This window comes from Equus przewalskii, chromosome 26 (genome assembly GCF_037783145.1).
Source record: "Equus przewalskii isolate Varuska chromosome 26, EquPr2, whole genome shotgun sequence".
In the NCBI taxonomy this organism is placed as follows: Eukaryota; Metazoa; Chordata; class Mammalia; order Perissodactyla; family Equidae; genus Equus; species Equus przewalskii.
This window is the reverse complement of record NC_091856.1, coordinates 37,531,886-37,556,747: the sequence shown is the minus strand read 5'-3', so window position 1 is coordinate 37,556,747 and position 24,862 is coordinate 37,531,886. Positions and strand designations below refer to the sequence as shown.

The 24,862-nt window shown below is 58.4% G+C and overlaps 1 protein-coding gene across 6 annotated transcripts; it reads right to left on the bottom strand.

Moving 5' to 3' along the window:
* Positions 1 to 233: 233 nt before the first annotated feature.
* On the bottom strand, positions 234 to 23,501 carry SNAPC4 (small nuclear RNA activating complex polypeptide 4). 6 transcript variants are annotated; one of them, XM_070595319.1, is made up of 24 exons: positions 23,395 to 23,501; positions 22,511 to 22,656; positions 21,545 to 21,591; positions 20,393 to 20,560; positions 20,120 to 20,245; positions 19,505 to 19,583; positions 18,890 to 18,971; positions 17,851 to 17,955; positions 17,694 to 17,766; positions 17,174 to 17,338; positions 13,587 to 13,734; positions 13,215 to 13,321; positions 12,958 to 13,052; positions 11,197 to 11,291; positions 9,530 to 9,609; positions 8,698 to 9,183; positions 7,601 to 7,684; positions 7,194 to 7,440; positions 6,903 to 6,973; positions 6,282 to 6,392; positions 5,444 to 5,471; positions 2,975 to 4,851; positions 1,436 to 1,560; positions 234 to 450 (listed from the first exon to the last, which is right to left on the bottom strand). In XM_070595319.1, exons 2-23 carry the CDS (start codon positions 22,638 to 22,640, stop codon positions 1,444 to 1,446), a joined length of 4,521 nt encoding a protein of 1,506 aa, XP_070451420.1. In that variant the 5' UTR covers positions 22,641 to 22,656; positions 23,395 to 23,501; the 3' UTR covers positions 234 to 450; positions 1,436 to 1,443. The 6 variants fall into 6 exon arrangements, with proteins under 6 accessions (XP_070451420.1, XP_070451425.1, XP_070451421.1 ...); XM_070595324.1 differs by having other exon boundaries at positions 23,378 to 23,466; XM_070595320.1 differs by having other exon boundaries at positions 23,358 to 23,395.
* Between the last annotated feature and the right edge of the window lie 1,361 nt (positions 23,502 to 24,862).

Genomic DNA, 24,862 nt, shown 5'->3' with positions numbered 1-24,862 from the left:
GTCTGGACGGCAGAGGAAGTGGACCCACCCTCGGCCCTGCGGTGGTCCCAAGAGGGCTGGCAGCCGCCTGGGCGGGTGCTGAGCTGCCTTCTGCTCAGAAGGGACCCTCGGCCCGAAGGCCAGAGCCACAGCTTCCCGTGAGCAGGGCAAACCTCCACTTCTCTGCCCCGCCCCCACGCCCCCGAGCCCTCTGCATAGCACCCAGCATCCCAGGACAAGACCACAGCCTACTGTTTAATTAAAAAACAGGACGTTTACTTTATTTCTTCAGGTATTTCGGTCTGCACTTGGGCACCAGCGAGCCCCTGTGATGCCGCGGTCACACATGGCAGAGCCTCCCCCGACTTCCCGCTGCTTCCTCCTGAGGGGTCGCTGGCAGGTTTGCCAGGGCCCGGCGTGGGTCCCACTTCCTGTCAGCAGGAGCCATGGGTGTCTGGGCTCCGGGCAGTCCTGGAAAACAAGAATACCCTGGTGGTGGGGTGCCCTGACCCCAGCCAGATGGCACAGATAGCGCTGAAGAGGGACAGGAACCAAGGCAGCACTGCCTTGTGGGGGAGGGTGGGGCATAGCGAGGTCCTGCTGCCACCTGCCCCTGCAGCTGTGGTCCATGGAGCGGGCCTGAGGTGAGGGCAGTTAGAGCCTGAGGTGGGCTGCAAATGGGACCACCCCGACATCCCCTCTGTGGTCCCACCTCTCCAGGGTCCCCTGTTCCCTCACCCACTCTAGGACCCAGACCCTCTCACGGCACAGCCCACACCGTGCTCAGAGCCGGCTGGGCCTCTGGACGTCCTCCCCGACTTGGGTCTCAGCTTCATGAACTCATCAATTCGTGCCGGGGGCCTACTTGGTGCCTACTGTCTGGGCACTGGGGACCCAGCAGCACAACGCCCAGGGTGCCCTTATGTGTTCATGGGGAAGACAACGGACAGATCGCGTCAGACATCAGGGAGGAGAGATGGACATTGAGACAGTGGTGCCACCTTAGGAGAGCCATCAGGGAGGGCATCTCTGATGAGCTGAACACTGAGCAGAGACCCAAATGGAAGAATGAGCCTTGCAGACTGAGGGAGAAGAGTGCCAGACAGAGGGGACAGCAGTGCAAAGGCCCCGCAGCACATGTGGGCCAGCAGGAAGGAAGTGCAGAGGCTGGGTTGTGGAGCCCAGTGGGCAAGGGGCAGAGTGAGGAGGAGGGCCTCCATGACCCTGGGCCACCCTGCGAGGCCCAGGGATGCTCACACCCCAGGCTGCCGAGCACCATCACACCTGACATGAGCTCCTGAGGGCAGGGCCATGCCATTCATGGCCCTGGGGGTGCCTGGCCTGAACATGGAAGGGAGCAGGCTCCTAGGCAGAGGTGGCCTGGCTCCTGCGTGCTCACTGCAGAGCTGAGAACAAGGCCCCATGTCTTCCTGGTGCCCCTGCCTCGCCCACTCACCCTGCTGCTCACACCAGCCTCCTCCGCTTCCGGGCGTGCCGGGCATGCCGGGTTCTGAGCACATCGAGGTCGTCAAGACTATCCAGGCAGCAGGGGGCACAGCCCTTGTCAGAGTCTGCAGTTCCCTGCAAGAGAATCCAGACACGGGACAAGAGTGACCCTCTAGCCAGGATGGGCAGGGGACGAGGTGGCAGTGAGGAGCAGCGAGCAGGCAGAGGGACCCTGCGGACGCCATGTCCCCAACACCAGGGCGGGGCAGCTCCTCAGACCCGTCCTTGCTGAGGCGGAGCAGGTCTAGAGCAGCTGGGGCTCCGGCAGTGAGGACCACTCCAGGCTGGGCCTGGTGACACTGCCACACACAGTTGTGACAGGCAAAGAATGGGAGGGTCACTGTCCTTCCTGGGGCCACACATGGGCTCTGGCTTTCTGCTGACCCCTCCTTCACTTGGTGGCTCCAAGCCCCTCTGAGCAACCCTTGAGCCAGCCTCCTGTGTCAGGGTTCCCCCAGCTGGGCCAGCAGGGCAGTGACTGAGCGCGGGAGGGCAGCACTGCAGAGGCTGCACACTCCATGGGGGAGGGAGCCTCTTACCCTCAATATCTGGGGTCCAGCAGCGTTTCCACTGGGGCAATGCCCCTGGGAAGGGAGATGGACATTTCCAGCAGCCCAGCTGGACAGAACCCGCAGGGAGGGTGGCATAGCCACCAGCCACCACCACCAGCTCCCTGCAGTCCTGATTCTACCAGTCCAGCAGCCATGGCCACCCTAGGTGGGGAGGTGCAGGGATTGCTTCTGTGGGGGTTCTCTGGGCCATGTACTCCCCAGACACCACCTGCAAGGGACCTCAACAACCTCCTGATTAGGCACAAAACATCTGAGGCGGCCCAGCTCTGCTGCTTGGCCCCAGGCGACAGGGACAGAGGTGGCCTTGCTGGGGGCACCCTGGGTGCAGCTGGCCACACCTTCCTGCATGTGTTTACATCAGGTTCTTCTCGGGAAATAAGGAAAATGCTTTTGCCTCTGTAGCTTGGAAAACTCTCCTGATGTGAAGGGTGCAACAGCTGACACCCAGGAAGGGTCTTGGTGTTCACAGAAGTGGAGGTGTGAACGCAGGGCCACCCTCTGCTGAGCTGAAGGCCTGCCACAGGAGCGTGTGTGCGTGTGCGTGTCTGGAGGTGGAGGGGCACAGAGCCTGAGATGGGCCTCTCCCTCAGACAAGGCCGCAGGCGGGGCTGGGTGACAGCACTGGGAGGGGCTGAGGGGCTCCCGTTGGCCACAAGGCTCCTTCCTCTCCTGTTGTCTACACTAGCTGAAAGGAGAGGTGACTTGTGCAAACAGAACTGACACTCCATGGGGCTGGCTTGGAGCCAGCTTCTTCCTCCTCAGACACCAGCCAGCCAGCTCTCCTGGCCACAACTTCCACCTGCTGCCACCCCCAGTCCCCACTCCTGCTGCTCCAGCGGGCCACACGCCCAAAGGGGCAAGGGCGCCACGGGGGCTGCAGGGAAGCAGCTGGGGGCTCCACACCCGTGGCCACCTACCTCAACAGAGGCTGTGGCCGCTGGTTCGGCCTGGGGACTGCTGACTGAGGAGCCCAGCTGCCTGCCACCATCAGCGAGCTCCAGCTCCCCTAGGCTGTCATTCTCACTCTCAGAGTCGGCCCTCGTGGTGGTCGACAGGGTGGTGGGGACGCCATCGGGGGGTAGGGTGGCCAACAGTGCGGGGAGGGTGAAGGCCGCCAAGAAGCGCGCCTTCAGCAGCAGGTAGGCCGGGCTGTCCTGGAGCCGCCTGTGCACCAGCCCCCGCGAGGCATGCAGGGCTCCGGCCACCCCACCAGGAACAAGGGAGGCGGCTCTGCGTTCCAAGGCCTTCTTCTGGAGCAGGAGGCCAGACAGTGTCCGCAGGCTGCACAGGGTTGGGGGCTGATAGGCCAGCCTTCTCCCCAGGGCGGGCACACACACCCCTCGCTGCCCCCGCAGCCACTCGCGCACGGCTGCCTCACTCTCCTGAGAGAGGAGACTCAGGCCCAAGGCACCCTTCTCAGGCCCAGGCTGGGATGCGGGCAGTCTCTCCAGGCCCAGGGCGCCCTTCTCAGGCCCAGGCTGGGATGCGGGCAGTCTCTCCAGGCCCAGGGCGCCCTTCTCAGGCCCAGGCTGGGATGCGGGCAGCCTCTCCAGGCCCAGGGCGCCCTTCTCAGGCCCAGGCTGGGATGCGGGCAGCCTCTCCAGGCCCAGAGGCCCCCGGGGCTCCCCTGGTTCTGAGGGAGGCCCTGGTGTCCCCCCTGGGCCAGTGCCACCTTGTGAAGGCAGCTGGCTGGATTGGGGAGGCTCTGCTTCAGGGTGGTCAGCCCGGAGTGTGGCCTGGGAGGATGTCCTGGGTGCAGTTGTCTCTCCGGCCACTTGGGCCTCTTCAGGGGAGGAGAGGCCCCCAGGAGCATGGGCCACGTTGCTGTCCACTTCTGCAGGGCTTTGGGATCGGAGCGATGTGGGAAAGGTGGAGAAGTCTAACTTGGATGGAGGGTCTGACTCTGTGTCCCTGTTGGCTGGGGGCTGCCAAGGGTGGCTCAACCCAGGGAGCCTGGGGCCCTGGCCCGCCTGAGTCTCAGTCACGGAGGGTGGCAGAGTCACTGACAGCCCTTTGGGGTCAGGGGTCCCTGTTGGCTGGGGAAGGCCCACTACCGCTGGCATAGGCACAGGGAGGAGGCCTTGGGCTGTGATCACCCAGGTGACGGGCAGAGGGCTGCTGACTGCCACGTGTGGCCCAGTCCTGCACGTGCCCAGAGCTGGCATCAGGCTGAGGGGCTGGATGGGCAGCTGAGTAGGGCTGGGAGCTGCAGGGAGAAAGGGTGGTGCCTCGGGCAGGCCCTGCTTCCGGGACGTGGCAGGTGCCTGAGACTGTCCGAAACTGCTCAGAGGGCAGCCCCCAGGGACCTGGCCAGGGCCCAGAACTGGGGCCCTGGAAGCAACAGGGGCAGCTGGGGCCTTCACAGCCAGGGCCAAGGCCTGCAGGGTGTAGGGTCTCTCGTCCTTGGCTGAGGCCCAGGAGCCTGGAGTACTTGCACTGGCTGTTGCAGGGGCCCCAGGCCCACAGAGAGCTGCATTTGAGACGGCTGGACCTGAGGCTGGGGGGCCTTGGGGGACCAGTGGTAGACGGAGCTGGAGGGTCACAGGCGAAGAGCCCAGCAGCGGGGGCGGGACGACCACAGGGCCCTTGGCGGCTGTCCTGGCTCGGGCCTCCCGCAGCCGCTTCTCCCGAAGCAGCTCGGACACCGTCTTGGGCTTGGGCCGGGGGCCGCAGGGTGCTGGTGGGGGTGCCTGTGGTGTGGACTCGTTGCGGGGGGCCTGCAGCCCCTCTCTCTCTCTGTGGATGGTGCTCTTCTTGGCAACTTCTCGAACTGGTGCTTTCTGGAAGAGGCAGCCTGCAAGAACACATGCTGATGAGCTCAGGTGACTGGCCCCCGACAGCTGCTGGAGTGTGGAAGCAGGAGCCTGACCTCCAGGCCAAGAGGGCCTGTCACTCTGGCTGCATGTTCACAGACCTCCCCACACAGTGGCCGGCCACAGCCAGGGCAGCAGGCGGCCAGGCCTGTCGAGGACCAGAACCATGCGGAAGCCCAGCCTGAGCCTGCCTCGCATCTCAGTGCTACAACCTGAACATCCTCAGATCAAGGACTGCTGGGCACCCACTGCCCTCCACTCCTTGCATCCTCTTAGGATCCCAGACCCTAGCCCAATCCTGCTGGTGTGGGGAGAGGCCCCCTGCCTTCTGGGTCTGTGCTGGCCAAGCCTGAGGGCTGACCTTTTGTGCGAGGCGGTGGGAGCCCAAGGGGCTGCCCCACCAGCTCACGCCAGCCAGGCTCCTGTCCCTGCCATGGTATTCCAAAAAGACCCGTCGTCACCAGGAGCCACAGACACTGCTTGGAGCCCACAATTCAAAGCCCGTGACAGGTGTGGCTCTTTTCCCACTATACAGAAACAGCTAGGCCAGAGGAAGAGATGGACACGCAATACCTGGGGTGTTCCGGGCGCTTGAGAGCACCTGAAAAAGAAGGGAGGGGAGGGCTGGCACCTCAGAGGGGTCCCCAGGGACCCACACCCACCTTTCCACCCCCAGCAAGACTGTCACTCGCCTCTTGCCTGCAGTGGGGACAAGGCCCCCAGTGCCAGAGCCTGCCTCTCTCCTGACACAGCCCCATCCAGAGGCCCCCTCGGGAAACCCTGTCTCGGGGGGCTCAGGGCTGTATGGGGTTTGCAGGGAGAGGTGAGGGCCTAGCTGGTCAAGCAGGAGGGCACAGGGGCTCCATGGCCTGGCTGCCCTCCACAGGGCCAGATGTGGTCCTCAGACTATGACACCATTTTGTTGTTTGCTCCAGCAGTGGCTGGGCTCAGGGACACGGCCTCTCACTGACAGATCCTGAGGGCCTGGCGCCTCGCATCAGGTGCCTCACCCCAGCAGGCCCGTGCCCAGAGCAGCAGGTACCCAAGGGCCGTGTGGCCTCTGCCCAGGGGTGGGGTGGGAGAAGAAGCACATGCGGGGTACCAGGGGGCCAGGTGGGCCGGAGTGCTGGTGCTGGCCCTGCACCCCTTGGACTTGTGAAGCCCCTCAGGGCTGCTGGGAGGAGGGGGCTGCCTCCTAGCCAGGGGCCAGGAGCGCACAGGGGCTGCTCTCAGGGGTGGACCTCAGCTGCCATGGGGACCGGGAACGCCTCTCGTCTCTCAAAAGAGCTGGTGTCACCTTGCCCCCAGGCTGGACAAACGTCATCTGCCCTCAGCACTCCCACCTCTGGGGGTGGGAGGGAAGAGCAGGAGCCAGGCAAGTGCACACCTGGGGCTCACCCTCACGTCTCACCTGCAGAGGCCGCGTCAGCGGGTCCCGAGTGCCAGCCTGGAGCAGGGTGGGTGGCTGAGCCTTCCTCTCTCGAACGACCTCCATGCATCCGGCAGTGTCAATCTGGAACAGCTGAGGGACATGTGTGACATACACATGACGTGTGACAGGAGGCCTACCACCCCAAAGGATCAGATGATGAAGGTGTCTGCAGTGGGACCTGGGCCAGCCCTGACCACAGCTGCTCTCCCGGAGCAGACCCAAAGCCTCAGAGGAACTGGCTGGAGCCCGGCACAGCCCCTCGAGGCCGTGAGCAGCACTTCGCCCCAGCCCGAGCCTGGATGCGGGTCCTCGGGGCTGTCCCGGGTGTGGCTGCCTTCCCTGCCCTCTGACTCAGACATTTGAGGACACCTGTATAGTGCTCCCAGTGTGCTCCAGGCTTCTCTGCTCACTCAGCTTCCATTTACACACTGGGGCTCCCAGCGCCCTGTCCCTTCCACAACAACCTGCTGCGAAAAGTCGCACGCCATGGAAAGACCGTTTTTTAGAAAGCTGGCCTTTAAGAAGTGAATCCACTGCAAACTTCAAAACTTCACCGAAAAAACAAAGCCCAAGAGAAGAAGACCGCACGGAGTGGCCTACCTGAAGAAAGAGGGTGAACGCTGGGGTGCTCGCCAGGTGGGCCTCCTGCAGCTGCTTCCTGATGCGGTCGGCTGTGGGGACAGGGCACACGTGCAAAGTGGCTCCAGCTACCAACGCCCCTCTCCCCTCGGGCCCCGAGACTGGCACCAGACAGGGGGCCCCAAAGAAGCCCTCCCACTTCCACCCCTCCCTGACAGGGCAGGGCAGACCGCCAATGTCTGTAGGTCGCTCCTCATTGTCTGCCCTCTCCCCTGCCCCTGGGCCCTAGAGGAGGTGCCCTAGAAGCAGCACCTTGAGTTTGCACCACGGTGGGCCTCCGGGAAGTGCAAGGCAAGACAACGTCGCCCACCCACGAGCTCACAGCCATCAGAAGCTGGCGCTCAAGAAGTCTCCTCTGCAGGGCGGGTCCTCGGCGCCGCTGCCTGCTCCTGGCAGAACCGTGCCACAGCTGCCGCACACGGGGCCCGGACACGCCACTGCCACTGGGGCATTCCCCCAGGGGTGAGCACAGCAGGTGCGGCTGCCTCAGCTTCTCCTTCTGTGGAGGGAGAAAGGCACCTGGGCCTCCTGGCCAGGCTCAGCTCTGGAGCTGCTGGGTACCAGAGAGGGAGTGGGGGATGGGGGTGAAGGGGACGGGGGCTGGGGTCATCGAGGCGGTGAGTGTGCGTGGGTGTCGCATGTGGCTGCAGCAGCCTTACCAGGGTCCGGCACCGGGTGGCCGTGTTGGTCTTCAGCACCTGCAGCACAGTCTCCAAGGGCACCTTCAGCAGACGCTTCCCACTCTGACAAAAAGACCCCATGAGGGTGGACAGGCCAGGAGCCCTGGCATGAGGCATGCTGTCAGGGCAGCACCCCCACCTTCTTGCCCAGACCTCAAAGTGTACCACAGCTGCACCCCAGCTTGGTGGGAAACGCTCTCTGAGGTGTGGTGGCCTCAGGCAGGACTTCCCCGAGAGGAGGGTGGCAGGTCCCTAAGGCCTGGCTCTGAGACGCCTGCCTGGTTTGGCTGCACCCAGGACTGACAGAGGGTCCATACTTCCCCCAGCCAGCTCCCTGAGTCATGGCACCAAAATGCCTGAGATAAATTCGACGGCAGCAGCCTCTGACTTCGAGCTCAGGAGCCTGCAGTCACACACCCAGTGCAGCACAGGAGCTGTGCGTGTGTGCTCTGCTGGCTGTCTGGGCAGTCCACTGTCCCCTCGGCTGTCACAGAGGAGAACTTCCCATCTCTCCCAGGATGGACCAGCCTTTTCAATCCAGACTGCTACTCTGGACGTGGCCAGAACTGTGCCTATGCCCAGGTCCAACACCCCCAAGACCAACTGGGACAGGCACACACGTGTGTAGCTAAGGTGGACCTGAGCAGGTGCACAGTGGGCCCCCCAGGGACCTCCTTGACCTGTGCAAGCCGTGAGCAAACAGCTCCTCCTCGCTGCCCCCACCCCTCCCCCCAGCTCAGGGGTGAAATGGTTCAGAAATGGGTCCAAGTTAAAGTGCCCCCCAGCAATGCTCCAGTGTGGTTTGTAAAGCAAATGAGTTGGGGGCAGTGGAGGGTGCTGGCCTCAACGAAGAAGGCTGCTGCCCCGAGCTCAAGTCCCCTGAAACGGGCCAGAAGTGAACACCCCAGGGAGCAGGGGTGGCGGGGTGGGGGGGGGGGTTGCTCCCACACGGGAACACTGCTGGCATGAGATGAGGCCAGCCCACTGTCCCTGAGAGCCAGCCTCAGTAACTCTCGAGCAGGAGAGCACAACCTCCCCAGCCCAAATCTGGGCGTGCACTGGGGCCTGTGGCCTACCTCGTCTGCCGGCCCCTCTGAGCTCTCGGGGTGAGTGTCCACTGAGCGGGTGTACTCGCTGCCTGTCAGGCTGGTGCTATGCGCCCTGGTGGGGGCCTGCGCCTGGCCCGCCTCCTCTGTGGTGCAAGCTTCCCGGTGACCACCCTGGGCGGCGCTGGAGCCCTTGGGAGGGCTGGGGGAAGCAGCGGAGCATCCTGGCCAGCCCCCTGCCCCCCTTCCCCACAGCTCGCTGGTGCTCTGCCTGGCAGGAACCCACAAGTCCATGTCCGGCACAGCGTGCTGTGCCGAGGGCAGTGCCTGGCCACCCTCCTGGGCTTCCTCTGGCCCTGGCTCTGAGTCCTCGCTGCTTTCGCTGCTGCTGCTGCTGCTGCTGCTGCTGCTGCTGCCCCGCCTGCTCCTGTCCCCACTGCTGCTGTCCTCGCTGCTGGAACTCCACCGCACGCTGCGAGGGGGCCGCCGCCGCCTCCTCCCCCGACTCTGCTTCTTCTGTGGAAGGAAGGGCTGCTTGGAGGCCTCGGCTACCAGGCTCACTGCGGAGGGATGACAGGCAGGCGGGCTGGCCCTTTGGGGAGGGGCCTCAAGCAGGCATGTGCGCAGGGGCTGGAGGGGGCTTGGATGTGCTGTGCTGAGCAGGCCTTCCCCATTGCTGTGAGGCAAGGGCAGCTGCCGACCAGACTGGGTCTCTCTGCCCTTGGCCTCTTGGAAGAAGCGATGCCAGGGCCAGAAACCAGACTTCCCTTCCCCTCTCCCCACGCCCACGCTCCCCCAGCCTGCCCAGCAGTGATGCTAACCCAGGCGAGGGGCCTGGTGATGGCCGTGGGTAAAGCCTCACCCTGACCATGACTTTCCACTTGCTTAGACACTGGGAGCCTGACCGATGGGGTAGTTCAGAAGCTATTTTTGCCCAGTGACCTACAAAAGCAAAACAACATGGAAGTTGCTTCATACCAATAGTTCTGAAGACACCGGTTTACCAGCTTGGAAGAAGCGCTCTTCTCTAAGATGCACTTGCATCGTGTCCACCAGAACGGGGTTTGCTGGCCGCCCTCAGGCTGCTTCCCACATGTGAGGAGCCCAAGAAGATGGGCATCAGATTCTCAATGGATTATTAGCCTCTTAGGAAAGTTCTAGCAAATGTACAACCACGAGAGAAAAATCATCCACATTTATGTAGAAATAGCCCTTGCATACCTGCTTCTAAACCAGAACTTCAATTTATTTACTGTTTTCTTCCAGACAGTGCTGCTAGGAGGGGAGCCGGCATGCGGCTCTCATAGGGCAGTCTGACCACGCGACAGAAGCCTAAGATTTTGCCTACCTTTGAACCTGGCAACGCCACATCCAGAATTTTTTTAAGGAGGCATTACAAATATAAGCAAAGATTTAGCTATTGAAGCCTCAGCTCATTTCAGGCCTGCAGCAAAAACTGAGGAACAAACGTCCATCAACAGGAAGCTGGTGAACAACCTCTCTACTATACTATCCAGAGCTTAGGGAACTAGGATGTGGTTATGGAAAATGACAGAACACATGGGGCTGGCCCTGTGGCCGAGTGCTTAAGTTCGCGCGTTCCGCTGCAGGCGGACCAGTGTTTCGTTGGTTCGAATCCTGGGCGCGGACATGGCACTGCTCATCAAACCACGCTGAGGCAACGTCCCACATGCCACAACTAGAAGGACCCACAACGAAGAATATACAACTACGTACCGGGGGGCTTTGGGGAGAAAAAGGAAAAAATAAAATCTTTAAAAAAAAAAAAGAAAATGACAGAACACAGACTGTGTAGACACAGAGAAATATTCCTAACAGAGAGCATAACGATACGTTGTAAAGTAAAAAAACAAGCCAGCTCAATTAAGTTAAATTTAAAAAGGTATTCAGTTTTAAAAAGCTGCCTCTGGGGCCGGCCCCGCGGCCGAGTGGTAGAGTTCGCGCACTCCGTTTCGGTGGCCCAGGGTGTCGGTGGTTCGGATCCTGGGCACAGGAATGGCACTGCTCCTCAGGCCATGTTGAGGCAGCGTCCCACATGCCACAACTAAAAGGACTCACAACTAAAATATACAACTATGTACTGGGGGGATTTGGGGAGAAAATAAAACAGAAAAAAAAAAAAGCTTGGCAACAGTTGTTAGCTCAGGTGCCAATGTGAAAAAAAGAAAAGAATCTCAGCCATTAAAATAAAGAAAAAGCCCCCTCGCCCCGGAGAAGCAGCCTGCATGGAGCAGGCGCAGACGGCACCCCGGCCCCAGCAGACCTCTGTGGCAGACGAGAGTAGTTACGTCACTCTCCGCCTTTCGTACATCTCCACGTCTACATTTTCTAGAACGAACATGAGTTACTTTGTGAAATGGAAAAGTCACCGCCATCTGCTGAGACGACGAGAAACAGCGCAGGAGAGTGGATGACCAGGGAGGCAGCCTGGGGTCCAGCAAGCTGAGCCCCGCGGAGCTCAAGGCCACCAGGAACCCGAGGAGAGCCAAGGCCTCGACGAGAACTCACCCACACCGTACTTTTCTATTAATTCCATTAACTTTTCCTCTTCCTTTGAATTCCATCGCCCCTTCTTCAAGCTGAAATGCAGCCTTCGGAGATATCTGAGAGTGACATGAAAACAAAGGGACACTGTGGATGACGAGCCGGCCTCCCACTGCTTCCCAGCCTCTGCAATCGTGTCCGAGACGGGACGCCAAAGGCACAGGCAACAAAAGAAAAACACAGACAAATGGACTGCATCAAAATGGAAAACTTTTGTGCCTCAGAAGGTCGCCACCAACAAAGTGTAAGGACAACCCACAGATTGGGGGAGACCAACGCATGTCTGGAATATACAAAGAAGTCTCACAGGTCGTTAACACAGATACAAATCACTCAACTGTAAAAGTGGGCAAAGGACACAAGGAGACATTTCTCTAGAGATGTGCCAACGGCCAATCAGCACAAGCAAAGATGCTCAACATCATTAGCCGTCAGGAAATGCAAACCGAAACCTCAATGAGACGCTGGACGCCCACCAGGAGGGCCAGAAGCAGATAACATGTGTCGGCAAGGACGTGGAGACCGGTGCCTCCTACACTGTGGGGGAGGTAAATGGTGCGGTGTGGTGGACAACATCTGGCTGATCCTCAAAAGACTAAACACAGTCGCCATGTGACCTTACAATTCCAGAGAAATGAATACACCCACCCACATGGAAACTTGTACACAGATGTTCATTTGTGTACACAAACATCCAAGGTTCATCCATGTTGTAGTACCCATCAGAATTTCACTCTTTAAGGCCAAATAGCATCCTATCGTCCAAACGACTTTAGACTTGCCCTTTGTCCACCATCTGTCGATGGACACTTGGGCTATCTCACCTTCTGGTTGTGATGAATAGTGCTGGTATGAACACAAGTGTGCAAGCATCTGCTGGAGCCCCTGCTTTCAACTCCTTTGGGGATGGAGTGGAAATGCTGGGTCATATGGCAGTTCTATGTTTAAAATTTTGAGGGACCCCCATACTGTTTTCCGCAGCAGCTGCCCCATCTTACATTCCCACCAAAGGTGCACAAGGGCTCCAATTTTGCCACATCCTCGCCAACACCTGTTATTTTCCATTTAAAAAAAAGTAAGTTTTCTACTGCGTGTGAAGCGGTACCTCATGGTAGTTTTGACTCGCACTTCTGTAATGACTAATGATGTTGAGCATCTTTTCATGCGCTTACTGGCACTCTGTATATCTTCTTTGGAGAAACATCTGTTCAAGTCCTTTGCCCGTTTCTGAATTGAGATGTTTGTTTTTTTCTGGGGGGATAGGGTTTCTTTGTGGGGTGATCAAAATGTTCTAAAATTAATTGTGGGATGGCTGCACAACTCAATGAATACACTAAAATCAGAGAACTACACACTTTGGAGGAATGAATTGTGTGGTACATAAATTATATCTTAATAAAGCTGCTTAAAAACAGAGCAGGCAGGCTGGAGAAGGAGAGAGCTGAAGCTGCCTGCCAGGCCGTGACCCGGGAGAGGAATTCAGACACCAGGACTCATGGAAACGGCCAAGCGGGGCATGTCAAGTTGAGTCCGTATAAAAGTCTGATTTGAAAAAACATAGCTGTCCTGCTCCGTGCCTGGGCCAACCCTAGTGCCTCAAGGGCCCCTGGCCACATCCTCCTGTACCAGCCGATCACCCTGGGCCACGGTCTCCTAGCCCGCCCCATGGCCTACACGGAAGCGACCCCAGCAAGGCCCTCCCTCGCCCAGCACTGCCCAACTCACCGATCTCGGCACTGGGCATCGCTCCTACCTGGCACCTCTTCCCGAATTTTAAACCAATCCTGCTCCCCGTATTTGGCAACTGCTTGAAGCAACTTCTGCAGGAAGGGACAAGCAGATGATGTCTCTGTGGGCACAGTCGCCGCCTTCCCACCCTCAATTCAGTCTGTTTAAGAAGGGGACGTCCGGGACTCGGGGCCAATCAAGGCGTCCAGGTTAACGTCCCAGAGGATGGTTCTCCTCAGGTCCTGCAAACTTACCGCATCTTCCTCTGGGGCCCAGAACCCCTTTTTCAGGCTGGGATCCAAGCTCTTGGTCCACCGATAGATGAGCTGCATGGAGTCTCTCCCCTCCATGTAGTAGACAACTGGGGGCAGAGGAGCCGTGTGGGCGCTGCATGCCCGGGGCCCCCAGAAAGGAGCCACTCTAACTACCAAGAAGTGAACCGTGGGACACCTGGGACTACGTGACCCCTTACTTCTTCCTCCAGCCTCTCAACTACATTTGGTGAATTGTCCCCGCAAACCTTCACTTTCACATATGAGGGGACTCAGGCCAAGGGCACAGGACGTTCCTGGAAGCCCAGTGGCCTGGGACCCAGGAGCGGCAGGGCACAGCAGGCACAGACTCACTTCTCCGGTAGGGGATGTGGCTGCCGACGCGCATCTCCTGGACGAGCTGGGTGAGCATGCGGTCCTCCTGCTCCGTCCACTCCTTGCGCTTCAGGGCCTTGTTGTGCTGCTGGTACTTCTGCAGGCACTGGAAGGCGCTGCGGCTGGTCTTCCCAAGGCCCAAAGCAAAGCAAAGTGGGTGTCACTGGGTGCTCACCATGCACAGAGGGACGTCCAGGCACAGCTGGGCCCTAAGCGCCAGGCGGTAACGCACTTCTGTGAACCAGTGCTCGCCTCACTCCGGCTGGCCCCCTGTGGGGATGGTGGAGAGCATCCCCGGGACTCGCTGAAGAGGACCATGAGAGACCAGCTCAGATGTTTACAGAGAGGAAACACATTCAGAAAAATTCACAAGAATACTTCACTGACATGACACTAAGACTAAACTGCAAACTCACATACTCGACGGAAACTTCCCTCTCGGCACAGTGTAGGAGAAGGGCCACCATACACAGCACAGGACTCTTAAATGTGGCTGCCAGCACTGTCGCAGATTCAGCAGCTCTAAGTTGGTCTCTCTGGAGCCTACATCGGGTGGCAGCTGAGAGGGGCACGTCTGAAGGAGGGTGCTGGGACCGTCCTGGGAGTGGCATCCATGTCTCAGGCGACACCCATGGAGGGAGTTCCAGAGAGACTGTCTCCCAGCTCTCATTCATGTTTCAGCTCAGCAAATAGACCCTCAGTCTACACAGTAGACACTGTGGCCCCACTCTGTCCCCTCATTCATTTCCTTACGGGCAAGGGGTTTTCCAAGAGCTGACCGATGGTATTGGAACGCTCTGTTTATCTAAAGCACACTCTTGGGTTACAGAGAACAGGTGTGGTCGGATGTGTGGATCTGCTCAGCCATGAGCTTGGGGTGTGGTGATGTCTTTCCAGATACAAAACCAAGAGCACAACCCATGAAAGAAATAATGGATAAGCTGAACTTCGCTAAAATTAAAAACTTTTGCTCTGCAAAAGACAACATCAAGAGAATGAGACGAGCCACAGACTGGGAGAAAATATTTACAAAAGACATATCTGATAAAGAACTGTTACCCAAAATATACAAAGAACTCTTAAAACTCAACAATAAGAAAACAATCTGATTAAAAATTGGACTAAAGACCTTAATGGACATCTCACCAAAAAAGATATACGAATGGCAAATAAGCATCTGAGCAGAACACATGTCATCAGGGAAATGTGTATTAAAATGAGATATCACCACATGCCTACTAGAAAGGCCAAAATCTGGAACCCTGACAGCACCAAATGTCAGTGCAGAAGTGCAGCCAGGAATGCTCACTCACTGCTGGTGGGGACGCAAAGTCACACGGTTACTCTGGGAGACAGTCTGGTGGTTTCTCACAAAACTAAACCTATTCTGACTATACGATCCAGCAATCACGCTCCTTGGTATTTCCCCAAAGGAGGTGAAAACTCCCATCCACCCAAAAGCCTGTCCACGGATGTTTACAGCAGCTGTATTCATAATTGTCAAAACTTGGAAGCAACCAAGATGTCCTTCAGTGGGCGAGCAGATAAACTGCGGTCCATCCAGACAGAGAGCATTACCCAGTGCTAAAAAGAAATGAGTTATCGAGACACGAAAGATACGGGAGAACCTTAAATGCATATGACCAAGTGAAAGAAGCCGCTCTGAAGAGACTGCCTACTGTACGATTCCAACTATAGGGCATTCTGGAAAAGGCAAAACTAGAGAGACAATAAAAAGGTCAGCGGTTGTCAGGGATGGGGTAGGGAGGGGTGAACAGATGGAGGACAGAGGATTTTTAGGTCCGTGCAACCGTTTTGATGATATCATGATGTGTAGACGTGTCATTATATATTAGTCCAAACCCACAGCATGTACAACCCCAAGAACGAACCCTAATGTAAACTATGGACTTCAGGTGATCATGATGTGTCAATGTAGGTCCATCCTTGGTCAACGCACCATTCTGTTAAGTCACGTTGATAATGGGGGAAGCTGTGTATATGTCGGGGCAAGGGGCATATAGGAAATCTCTGTACTTTCCTCTCAATTTTGCTGCGAACCTAAAACTGCTCTAAAAAAATAAAGTCTTAAAAAAAACCTAACAAGGAAATAAAGATATAAAATGACTTTTTAAAAAGCATAATTTATGGAGCCAGCCCAGTGGCACAGCAGTTAAGTTCACACGTTCCACTTTGGCGGCCCAGGGTTCACTGGTTCGGATCCCGGGTGCGGACATGGCACTGCTTGGCATGCCATGCTGTGGTAGGCATCCCACATATAAAGTAGAGGAAGATGGCACAGATGTTAGCTCAGGGCCAGTCTTCCTCAGCAAAAAGAAGAGGATTGGCAGCAGATGTTAGCTCAGGGCTGACCTTCCTCAAAAAAAGAAAAGCATAATTTACTAAATAAATGAAAGCATAAAGTTATGTGTACCAAATCACATAGCAGCTAAAGATATAAAAAAAACTATTAGAGATGCGAGGAGAAAATGACCTTTTAATGTTATTATGCCAGGTTGTTTTTGGTTTTTTTTTTGAGGAAGATTGGCCCTGAGCTAACATCCACGCCCATCTTCCTCTATTTTTATATGTGGGACACCTGCCACAGCGTGGCATAGGTCCACACCCGGGATCAGAAACTGCAAACCAGGGGCTGCCAAAGTGGAGCGCACGAACTTAACTGCTATGCCACCGGGCCGGCCTCCTATGCCAGGTTTTATCCAAGCTACATCAACACAGCTCTTTCAGAACTAACAGCTCTAGAGAGCAAGATTCAATAATACGATGGGCAAAGTCAATTTAATAAGCTTACGTGGAACCCTAGATCCTCAGAGGAAAGAACACACTTCTGTTTTTAACTTGTTTTGGTAAGTTTAGTTTGGTTTGCTGCAATCACATGCTTACCCATAAAAGTGACAAATTAAAAAATGGGAATTTTACAGATCACATTTCCAGGTCAGGAGCCAATAAAATTCAAACTAAAGAAGAAAAACCGTTCTGAGAAACCCGACTATTTAAAAATGAGAAAGTATATTCCTACACAAACTAAGATCCAAAGGGGCAATGAAAACTGAAACTACTGCCACTCTAGAAATCTATAAAAAGCACATTCACGCCAAACTGTTCCTAGAAAAGCGGGCCTTAAATCCCTTCATTACTAAAGACAGTGGCCAAGTGAAGAACTCAGGCCTCACCTGAGGAAATGAGAAAATCAAGAGGAGAACCCAAAAGGAACGAGGACAAGAGTTCTTCTCAAACAGCAAGACAAACTCCTCTTGAGTGATCGAGAGAGAGAGATGGAGGACGGGCGAGGGAGGGGTCTGATGAGGCAACAGGCACTGAGGAGCGCAAAGCTCCTGAAGACTCAGCCCAGGGAGGCGTGCAGGGCTTACCCTCCCCGAGGGCCACACCATCAAAAGCAGCAAGACGAAGAAATTCGAAGGTTCTGAGGGACCAGCAGGCCGTGGTATGACGTGCAGCCCATGGAGACCACAAACCCAGCCTGGCCTCCCAGCCACAGAACCACACTGCCCTGGGGGGCTCAGAGGCTCCCACCAGGTCCTTACCCCCAGCTCCTCGGCGATCTTCTGCCACTCCAGGTGGCCATGCTTGGCTGCGATGGCCTTCAGCTGGTCGACTTCCTGTCCACTCCATTCCTGCTTGTTGATGCTCGGGTGCTCAGAGTTCTGCCAGAACTTGCGGATCTCCTCCGCACTGCGGCCTCCTTCAAACTGCACCAACAGAACAGAGAACCCCAGCCTGCGGAGGCCGCCGTGTGGACGGCCAGCAGCGTGTACACGGGGAGACGTGAGTGGGACCTCTGCTAGGCTTATGCAGACAAAAACATAGATTTGGCTCCAAATGCAAAGCCTGAAGCCTTTGCAACTGCCCATCACAGAAGAGGCGCCTTGCACCAGCAGGGAGGGCCCTGTGAAGCCACTCCTCGCTGCCAGACACACACTTGACCAGATGGGGTCACGGCAGGTCTGGTGGCCACAGAGGACGTGGCCTCAAACAGTCTGAAGCTGACCTTGCCAATTCCAACCCATGCCCCTGGCTACCAGGATAGTGCTCCCCGTGGCTTACATTAACGTTGGAAATCTTCTCCCAGTCGTGGCTGTCCAGCCTGCTCCCCAGCAAGGCCTCCTCTGGGAGCTGGCTGGAGAGGGACAAGGGCACAGCGGTCACGCCAGGCCCCTTGGCTCACCCAGGACCACACCCTCCCCGGCAGGACCCGGCTCACTTGATAGCCTGGACCTCGCTCTCCGCCTCCCTGCTCTGCGTCTCCAGGACCTGCCTCTCGGCCTCACTCGTGACCCTGCTCTGCTTCTGCTGCAGGTACTCGAGCCTGCAAGGCAGGGCAGAGGTGCCAGGGTCACCGGCGGCAATGGCCACTCTCCGAGGGACTCTGGGGCTGGCTCAGCCCTCTTGTGGATCTGGGCGGGCACCCCACAGGGCTGGCTACTCCACAAAGCACAGCACAGTGGTGGGGAGCACGCATGCGGAGCTTGCTTTGAATCCCCACCCTGCCTCTTGCAGACGGGTTACTTGGTCTTTCCAAGCTGCCTTGGCTTCCTCGCCCACAGACAAAGGAGCAGCATCCCCTCTCTCAGCTGTCACCATGGTCACACGAGCAGCTAGTACAGCAGTGTGTTTGCTGATGCAGATGGGAATAATTACCAGCTGCACACACACTTTGGAGCCCGGTGTCCCAGCTCCCAGCCCTGCGCCTGGCATACTCAGCAGTGTTCCGCAGATGTCCTGACCTTCCTGCCCGGCATCAAGGCCAGAGGCTATTTCTTAAGGCTGTCATCGCCAGCTACAGTAAATAACTGCTCCTGGAACAGGCCAGGGAGGAGGAAATCCAATGCTTCCACAGCCTGAGGAGGGACCCAGCTATCCCTGCAGCTAATCCTGACCTGCACATCAAGCTGTGAGGCAGCAGGTGACCCTGGGACCCCCTGGTCTGGCCACAGGTGCCATGACTTGGTCATGTGATGTCACCCCATCGGCACACACATTAAAGTCTCATGAACGGTCCCCATTGTCACAGGTGGAAACCAGGACCCAGGCAGAGAGAAAGCCCAAGCCTCACAACTAAACACAGCCACTCAGCTGACCCAGCTCTCACACACCTGACCTCGAAGCTCGGCTGCCTCCTTGTGGGGAAAGTTCAGGGATCAGTGCCTCTCCTGCTGTGAGCAGGGGGTCCCGAAGAGAAGAGGCACAGCCTAAACTGAGCCTCCGCCCATCCCAAACTCGCTCGCTGTTTTCAGACTCACTTCAGTAACTTGGGCTGAAGCAAGCGCTGCAGGCGGTCGCTCACCACTGACTTCCGCAGCAAGGTCTTCTCCCAGCTTTTCCCTGAAGAGAAATGAAGACACGAGGAGCGCTCACATGAGCACCTTCCCCAGGATGCATGCTGTCCAGCGCAATCCTCTCCACACCCCTCGCACAGCATCAGCTCTGGCTCCCACACCACAACACGGAGGGCCAATCATCCATCCAGGCCCGCAGCAAGGAGCTGGCTGTGCTGTCTGATGCCCCAGGATGCGGGCTGAGCAGTGAGCCTGCAAGGGAGCCGGGTCACAGGCGCTGGGCCCTCTATCCAGGGAGCATGACCCCACCTGGGGCTGGCGCAAGCTTGCAGCAGGGCCTCCAGAGCTGCGTGCTCAGGGACCAGGCAGGAGAGACTGGAGGGGGAACCGTGAGGGTGGTGGCCCTGGCCTGCCCCTCATGACAGCCTCCTCACAAAGACCCCGTTTAGTGTGGGAAAAGCAGGGGCTTCGAGGGATCAAGGCAGGAGACCTGCCTGAGAACCACAAAACAGGCCTGGGGAGGCTGGGTGTGCCAAAGGCCTCATGGCACCCGAGCTCAGTGGGCACCTGGGCTCTTACATTTGGTCACCAGGAGCTCCTCGAAAGCCTTGATGCCCTGCGCAGCCTTCTCCCGCGTGTCTTCATTGGCAGGAGGCCCCTGTCAGAGAATGCACAACGTGGACAGAACCCAGGTGTTTCCACCTGAAGGGGCCAGTACGTCCCTCTGGGATCCCTGCTAGGACTCAGGACCCCTTCCCCTCAGCCTCACTGAGCAGCCTGGCATTGTGGGAGGCCTGGCACTGGACGCCTGGACCCAGAGCTGCTGCCTTGTGAGGGCTCTGGGGCATGATCTAACTGGCACAAGGTGAGATCAGCAAGCCCATGAGGGTCGACAAGGAGAGCAGGGCTGCATTAGCAACATCGGGACCTCTGTTCCTAGGACCAATAATCCTGCCAACCTGCCCCACCCACGGCGCCACCTCTCAAGGAAATGGTTAGCTTGCCCTATTCCCAGGAAAAAGCCCTTGACTTCCACCCTGGGACCCAGGAGAGGGTTTTAAGGAGATCGAATATTATTCTCCTGAAGAATCTAAAGCAATTCACAACACCCAGAGCAGGTTGTGGGGACGAGAGCTCTTTCCCACGGAGCCTGACTTTCTCCTCACTGATGAAAGCAAGGCCCCAGCCACTCACCACTCCAGTGACCCTGTCCTTGAAGTAGGGCTTCATGAAGTGCCCTATGTACAGATTTGGGGGCAGGCTCTTGCCATCCTTCACCTTGGGGCCTTTGGACCCTGCCAGGTCCCACATGACTTCTTCCTGTGGCAGACACAAGGGCCCAGGTGTGGGCCAGGCAATAGAAACTCCCCTTGTTGAGAAGGGGACCCAGGCAGCCGGGAGCAGACCCAAAGTCCTGGTCCTGGGGGCCTAGCTGTGGGGACTTCTTGGGGCCAGACCGTGTCCTACCTGCTGCTCCCGGTTCTGGGCCAGCAGCAGGCTGACCTCCGCCAGCTTCTCTTGGATAACCTCCTGGTAGACCATGTTCAGCTGCAGACACGTCTCTGGGTCTTCTGGGAGGGCTTTCTCCTTGGGGTCGTCCTCATCGTTGCTGGCCTCACCTGCCCTGTCTTCTTCCTGGTTAGGAGAGGGAAACTGTGGATGAAGAACGGGGCCCACACTCCCCTGTCCTCAGGGTCCTGCGGTGCAACGAGCCTCCAAGCCCACGTCCGGCCAGTGGACTGGCACAGGACCACCCTGACACTGAGCCCTGCAGCGTGTGTGCCTGCTCCCTAATTCACAACACAAGAAAACTCAACTTCTGGGAACACGTGTTGAGTGGGGGAGGCGTGATGAGATGCCTTTCACTTTCTACAACAAATGTTTCTGTAAGATCTAAACATTATAATGGACTCCTGTGACTTTGATCGCTGGCGGACGACAGTGAGAACATGTGAGGATGGCTGCTTTGGTGCCAACAAAACCACGAACTAGAAACGACCCAGATGTTCAGCAGCAGGCACTGAGGCTAAAGAACTATGCAACTCTGGGACTCCACGCCAGAGGGACCATCAGCCACTGAAAATAGGAGGCGACTCTAGACTCACTCACTGATGGGAAAGAGAAAAAGCAAACTGCAAAGATTTTCCAAAATAACATAAAATTCCAACATAAGCAAAACATGGTTAACAACAACCCGCACAACTGAGTGATCACTTGCCAGGCACTGTTCAGAGAACTCACACATACGAACTGACTTGTGCTACAACTGTCCCCACTGTACAGACTGGGAAACCGAGGCACAGACAGGTGAGCCACAAGGGGCAGGACCCAGGCCACTCGCTTGCTGTCTTCCACATGAGATGTCACAGTGACATGAACACGTTAGCAGAAGCTCAAAACAGTCAAGAGGCACAAATACCAAGCCAGTGACAGTGATTGTTTCTAGGGACACCTTTAATTTTGATAGTTAATACTTTACAACATTTCATCTTTAATAACAAACACGCTTTACTGTTATAACACAGAAAAACCAAGCTGAGCTCAAAGTACTCCCCCTCCTGGGCCCACTGAACGGTGGTGTGTCTGCCTCGAACACAGCCAGCTCAGGCCAGTAGTTACCGAGATCAGGGGACCAGCAGTGTCCGAGTCCTCATCGGGCAGTGAATCTGTGGGAATGCAAGCACACCGTGTTGGTGACCAGCAAAGGAAACGGGTGGCTGGTGAAGGGATGCCACAGGCGCCGAGGAGACCGATCAGCTGGTGCAGCACACGGCCCATTTCCCGGGCAGCCGCAGAGGGGGGAGGGACAGAGGCCATGTGGGCCCGGGGGGGACAGCACCCTGCGGCTGACACTCACTGACTGGGAGGGTGGGTACTGGACCAAGGGCAGGGTCAGCCAGAAAGAGAAGACAGCAGCCTAATGTGAAGCGCCCCTAGGGCACGGTGACTGCTGGGACAATCAAGGGAGACTCCACGGGAGACGGAGCTGGTGAGGGTGGAGGGGACAGACACAGAGGCCCTGGTAACAGGTGAAGGAAAGGCCCTGGGTGAAAGGTTGGGAACTTCGAGGAGCTGGGTCTGGGGCCTGGGGCGAGATGGGCAGGCCTAGGGCCAGACGGCTCGGCCACTGCAGGCAGGCCTCCACTCAGAGCTGCAGTGAAGGGCACTCAGGGCCCAAGGGAGGACAAAGGAGTACGTATGGAGTAGGCAGAGTGGCAGCAGGGGTCTCAGACAGAGGGCAGTCGGGCAAGCCCAGGGAAGAGATCGGGGTTGGGGGGGGGGTGTCTCAGCTATGGTGACTGGCCAGGCATGGGGGTGGCTGAAAAGCTAAGCTCTGGAACCTTCCAATCGATTCCTGAGGGCAGCCCACTGCAGATGCCTATGGCTGGGCAGGGCACTCACATACAGTCAGCAGATCCAGGGGCTAATGAAGCAGGGATAGTAGCAAACTGCCCAGTGGAGTAGAGGCAGAGGCCAGTATTGGCGAGAAACCAGGGCTTGTGCCCAGCAGCCCTGCAGCATCCTGTGGCTGGCAGGAGCCCAGGGCAGGCACCGTTGTTCCAACCGTGGCGTGCAGGAGCTTACCTGCGTCGGAGTCTGAATCCAGACTGGATTCTGAGACCTCCACGTTGATACTCGAGGAGCTGGGATCCAAAATCCTTTCCAGCTCCTTGATCTCCTTCGTTATTTTCTCTCTTTCAGCATCTATATCCATGACTGCGGTCTGCCTCCTAAACACAGTACAACACGAGAGAAACACATGGCGCCAGGGGATCCCATTCTCCTTCAGTCACACACGCCTGGGGGGACGGCAGAAGCCTGCCCGAAGCAGGCCCTAGGCTCCCGTGCCCCAGGACCCCGGCTCTTTGCTCTGTCCGGCGCTGAAGCCACGTGAATGCCTCCCGCCTGCTCCAAGGCTGCGACCGCACGGGGGGAGACCGACGGGCACCAACATGGCCAACTGCCCGTCCCGGTCTTCCCACAACCAAGCCAGAGGGAGCAGGCAAGCGCAGAAAGAGCAGGGCGGGCAGCAGGCCCTGGAGGACAGGGACGAGGCCACGACCGGGAGAAACCCGGGCGCAGAAGCACAGCGGCCGGCGCAGAGCTGGGACCGGCAGGGGACCCCGTCTGCAGACCCGGACCCGTGGCGGCCGAGCCCAGCGCGACGCCGGGACCCTCGTCGTAGGGCCGGGAGCCGCTCCTCCCGGAGCGCCGGCCAGGGCTCCGCAGCGCAGGGCGCCAGGAGGGGCGAGGTGGGCGCGCCGGCGGCGGGGAGCCTGGCCGGGGACGAGCCAGAGGCCCACGCACGGCCCTCCCCGCCGTCGGCCGCTCCGGCAGCAGCACTGCCTGCGCCCAGCCCCGGCGGCGGCTCCCGGGCCCGACTCAACACACGAAGGCGGCCCCCGCCCCTCGCCGCCCTCACCGCCCTCACCGGCCGCCCGCCGCGCTCACCCGCCCGGCCTCCGTACCAGCGCTTCCGGCGGCCGCGCGACTCTGTCGCCGCGCACCGGAAGTCCCGCCTCCGCGGCCGCGGACGAGCCCGGCGCACTGCGGGAGGGGCCTCCGGCGGCGGGCGGGTGGCTACTGCCCCCTCGCGACCGCCCTCGGCGCTGCCCGCGTCCGCGCGCCTTTCGGCTGAGGCGCTGGGCGGGCCGGCAGCCCTGATCGGCGACAGGCCCCCCCCATGCCGGGTCACGGGTCACGGAGTCGGCCGGTCGCCGTCCCGCGGCAGCGAGCCCGGCTCAGGCAGCGCGGGGAGAGCGGGTTCCCGCGCGGTGTGACCTCCCGCACTCTTCCAATGTCTCTGTGCCGGTGTCCTCCTGATGCTGGCATGTAGGGTTTTGGCTGCGGGCTTTCATGGCGCCTGCAAGTGGTCGGCCTTAAGGCCAAGGGCACAAGGTAGAGAGTCCGCACACACCTACGAGGTCACCTGCCACACCTGGCCGGCGGGAGCCCTCAGTCGGCTTCTCAGCACCGGGTCCAGGAGGGTGCCCTCCCAGGGGTGATGCCCTGCCGAGGCCCAGAAGATGAGGGAGAGCCGGCTGGGAAAGTGTGAGTGGGCCTCCCTCCGCTGAGAAGGTGGGATTGGAGGCCAAGAAGCAGTCTGGCAGGCCGGGGGGGGGCTGGGGGGGGTGGGAAGGTGAGGTGGGCTGTGGACCCACCAGGCTGCCTGTCCTCCAGTGCTTACTGAGCACCTCCTGGAATACCCGGCACCTGCTGCACGGTCGCTCAACAGGTGGAAGTCCCAAGGAACCGCATCTTTAAGTGTTTTGCTGTGGAACACTTGGAACACACACAGAAAGAGAACAGTGCGGGCAGCCTGTGTCCATCCCCTCCTTGCTTCATCCAGGCACCTCCACGCTGCGGCTGCAGTGGAAGCGGGCTCAAGTGCAGGGCCAGGTGAACATCGATTAGAGGGTTGCTCTGGGCGGCAGCCCTGCTTGGGGCCCACCCTGGCCTGTGGGCAGTGGGTGAGGGGACCTGCCCTGCATGTCCCCCATCCCCATAAAATGCTATGCCCCCGCGCAGGGCGGTGCCCGAGGCATCCTCCCCCAGCCCCGGGCTGTTGTGTGCACACTCTCAGAGGAACCTCACTGGGCACCTTCCTACCAGACCGCCCCGTGTGAAGTCTGCTCAACAACAGACCCCAGAACCCACTTTCCACCAACGGGCAGGGGCATGAGATGGCGCTGGGGGTAGGCTAAGGGACGTGTTCATGGTGACTTCTGGAAGATGCTAACCTGTAGCTACGATCAGAGGGTCTAGCAGTTTAAATGTCTTTTGAAAATTCAACCACACAATCTCAAAGAATCTCCATGACACACGTTTACAGTGCGCTGGTCACTGTGGTCAGGCCCCGGCAGGAGTGGTCTGAGGCTACCCCTGACCCCACGCACCAGGGGACTGACACTGCATTTATCAGCATAAATCACCTGT

Coding starts and splice junctions, on each gene's coding strand:
- SNAPC4 (XM_070595319.1), bottom strand. CDS start 22,640: ATGGATATAGATGCTGAAAGAGAGAAAATAACGAAGGAGATCAAGGAG. Junction 19,584..20,119: donor AGGACAGGGTCACTGGAGTG/GTGAGTGGCTGG, acceptor ATTCTCTGACAG/GGGCCTCCTGCCAATGAAGA. Junction 17,339..17,693: donor AGAAGATTTCCAACGTTAAT/GTAAGCCACGGG, acceptor CTGTTGGTGCAG/TTTGAAGGAGGCCGCAGTGC.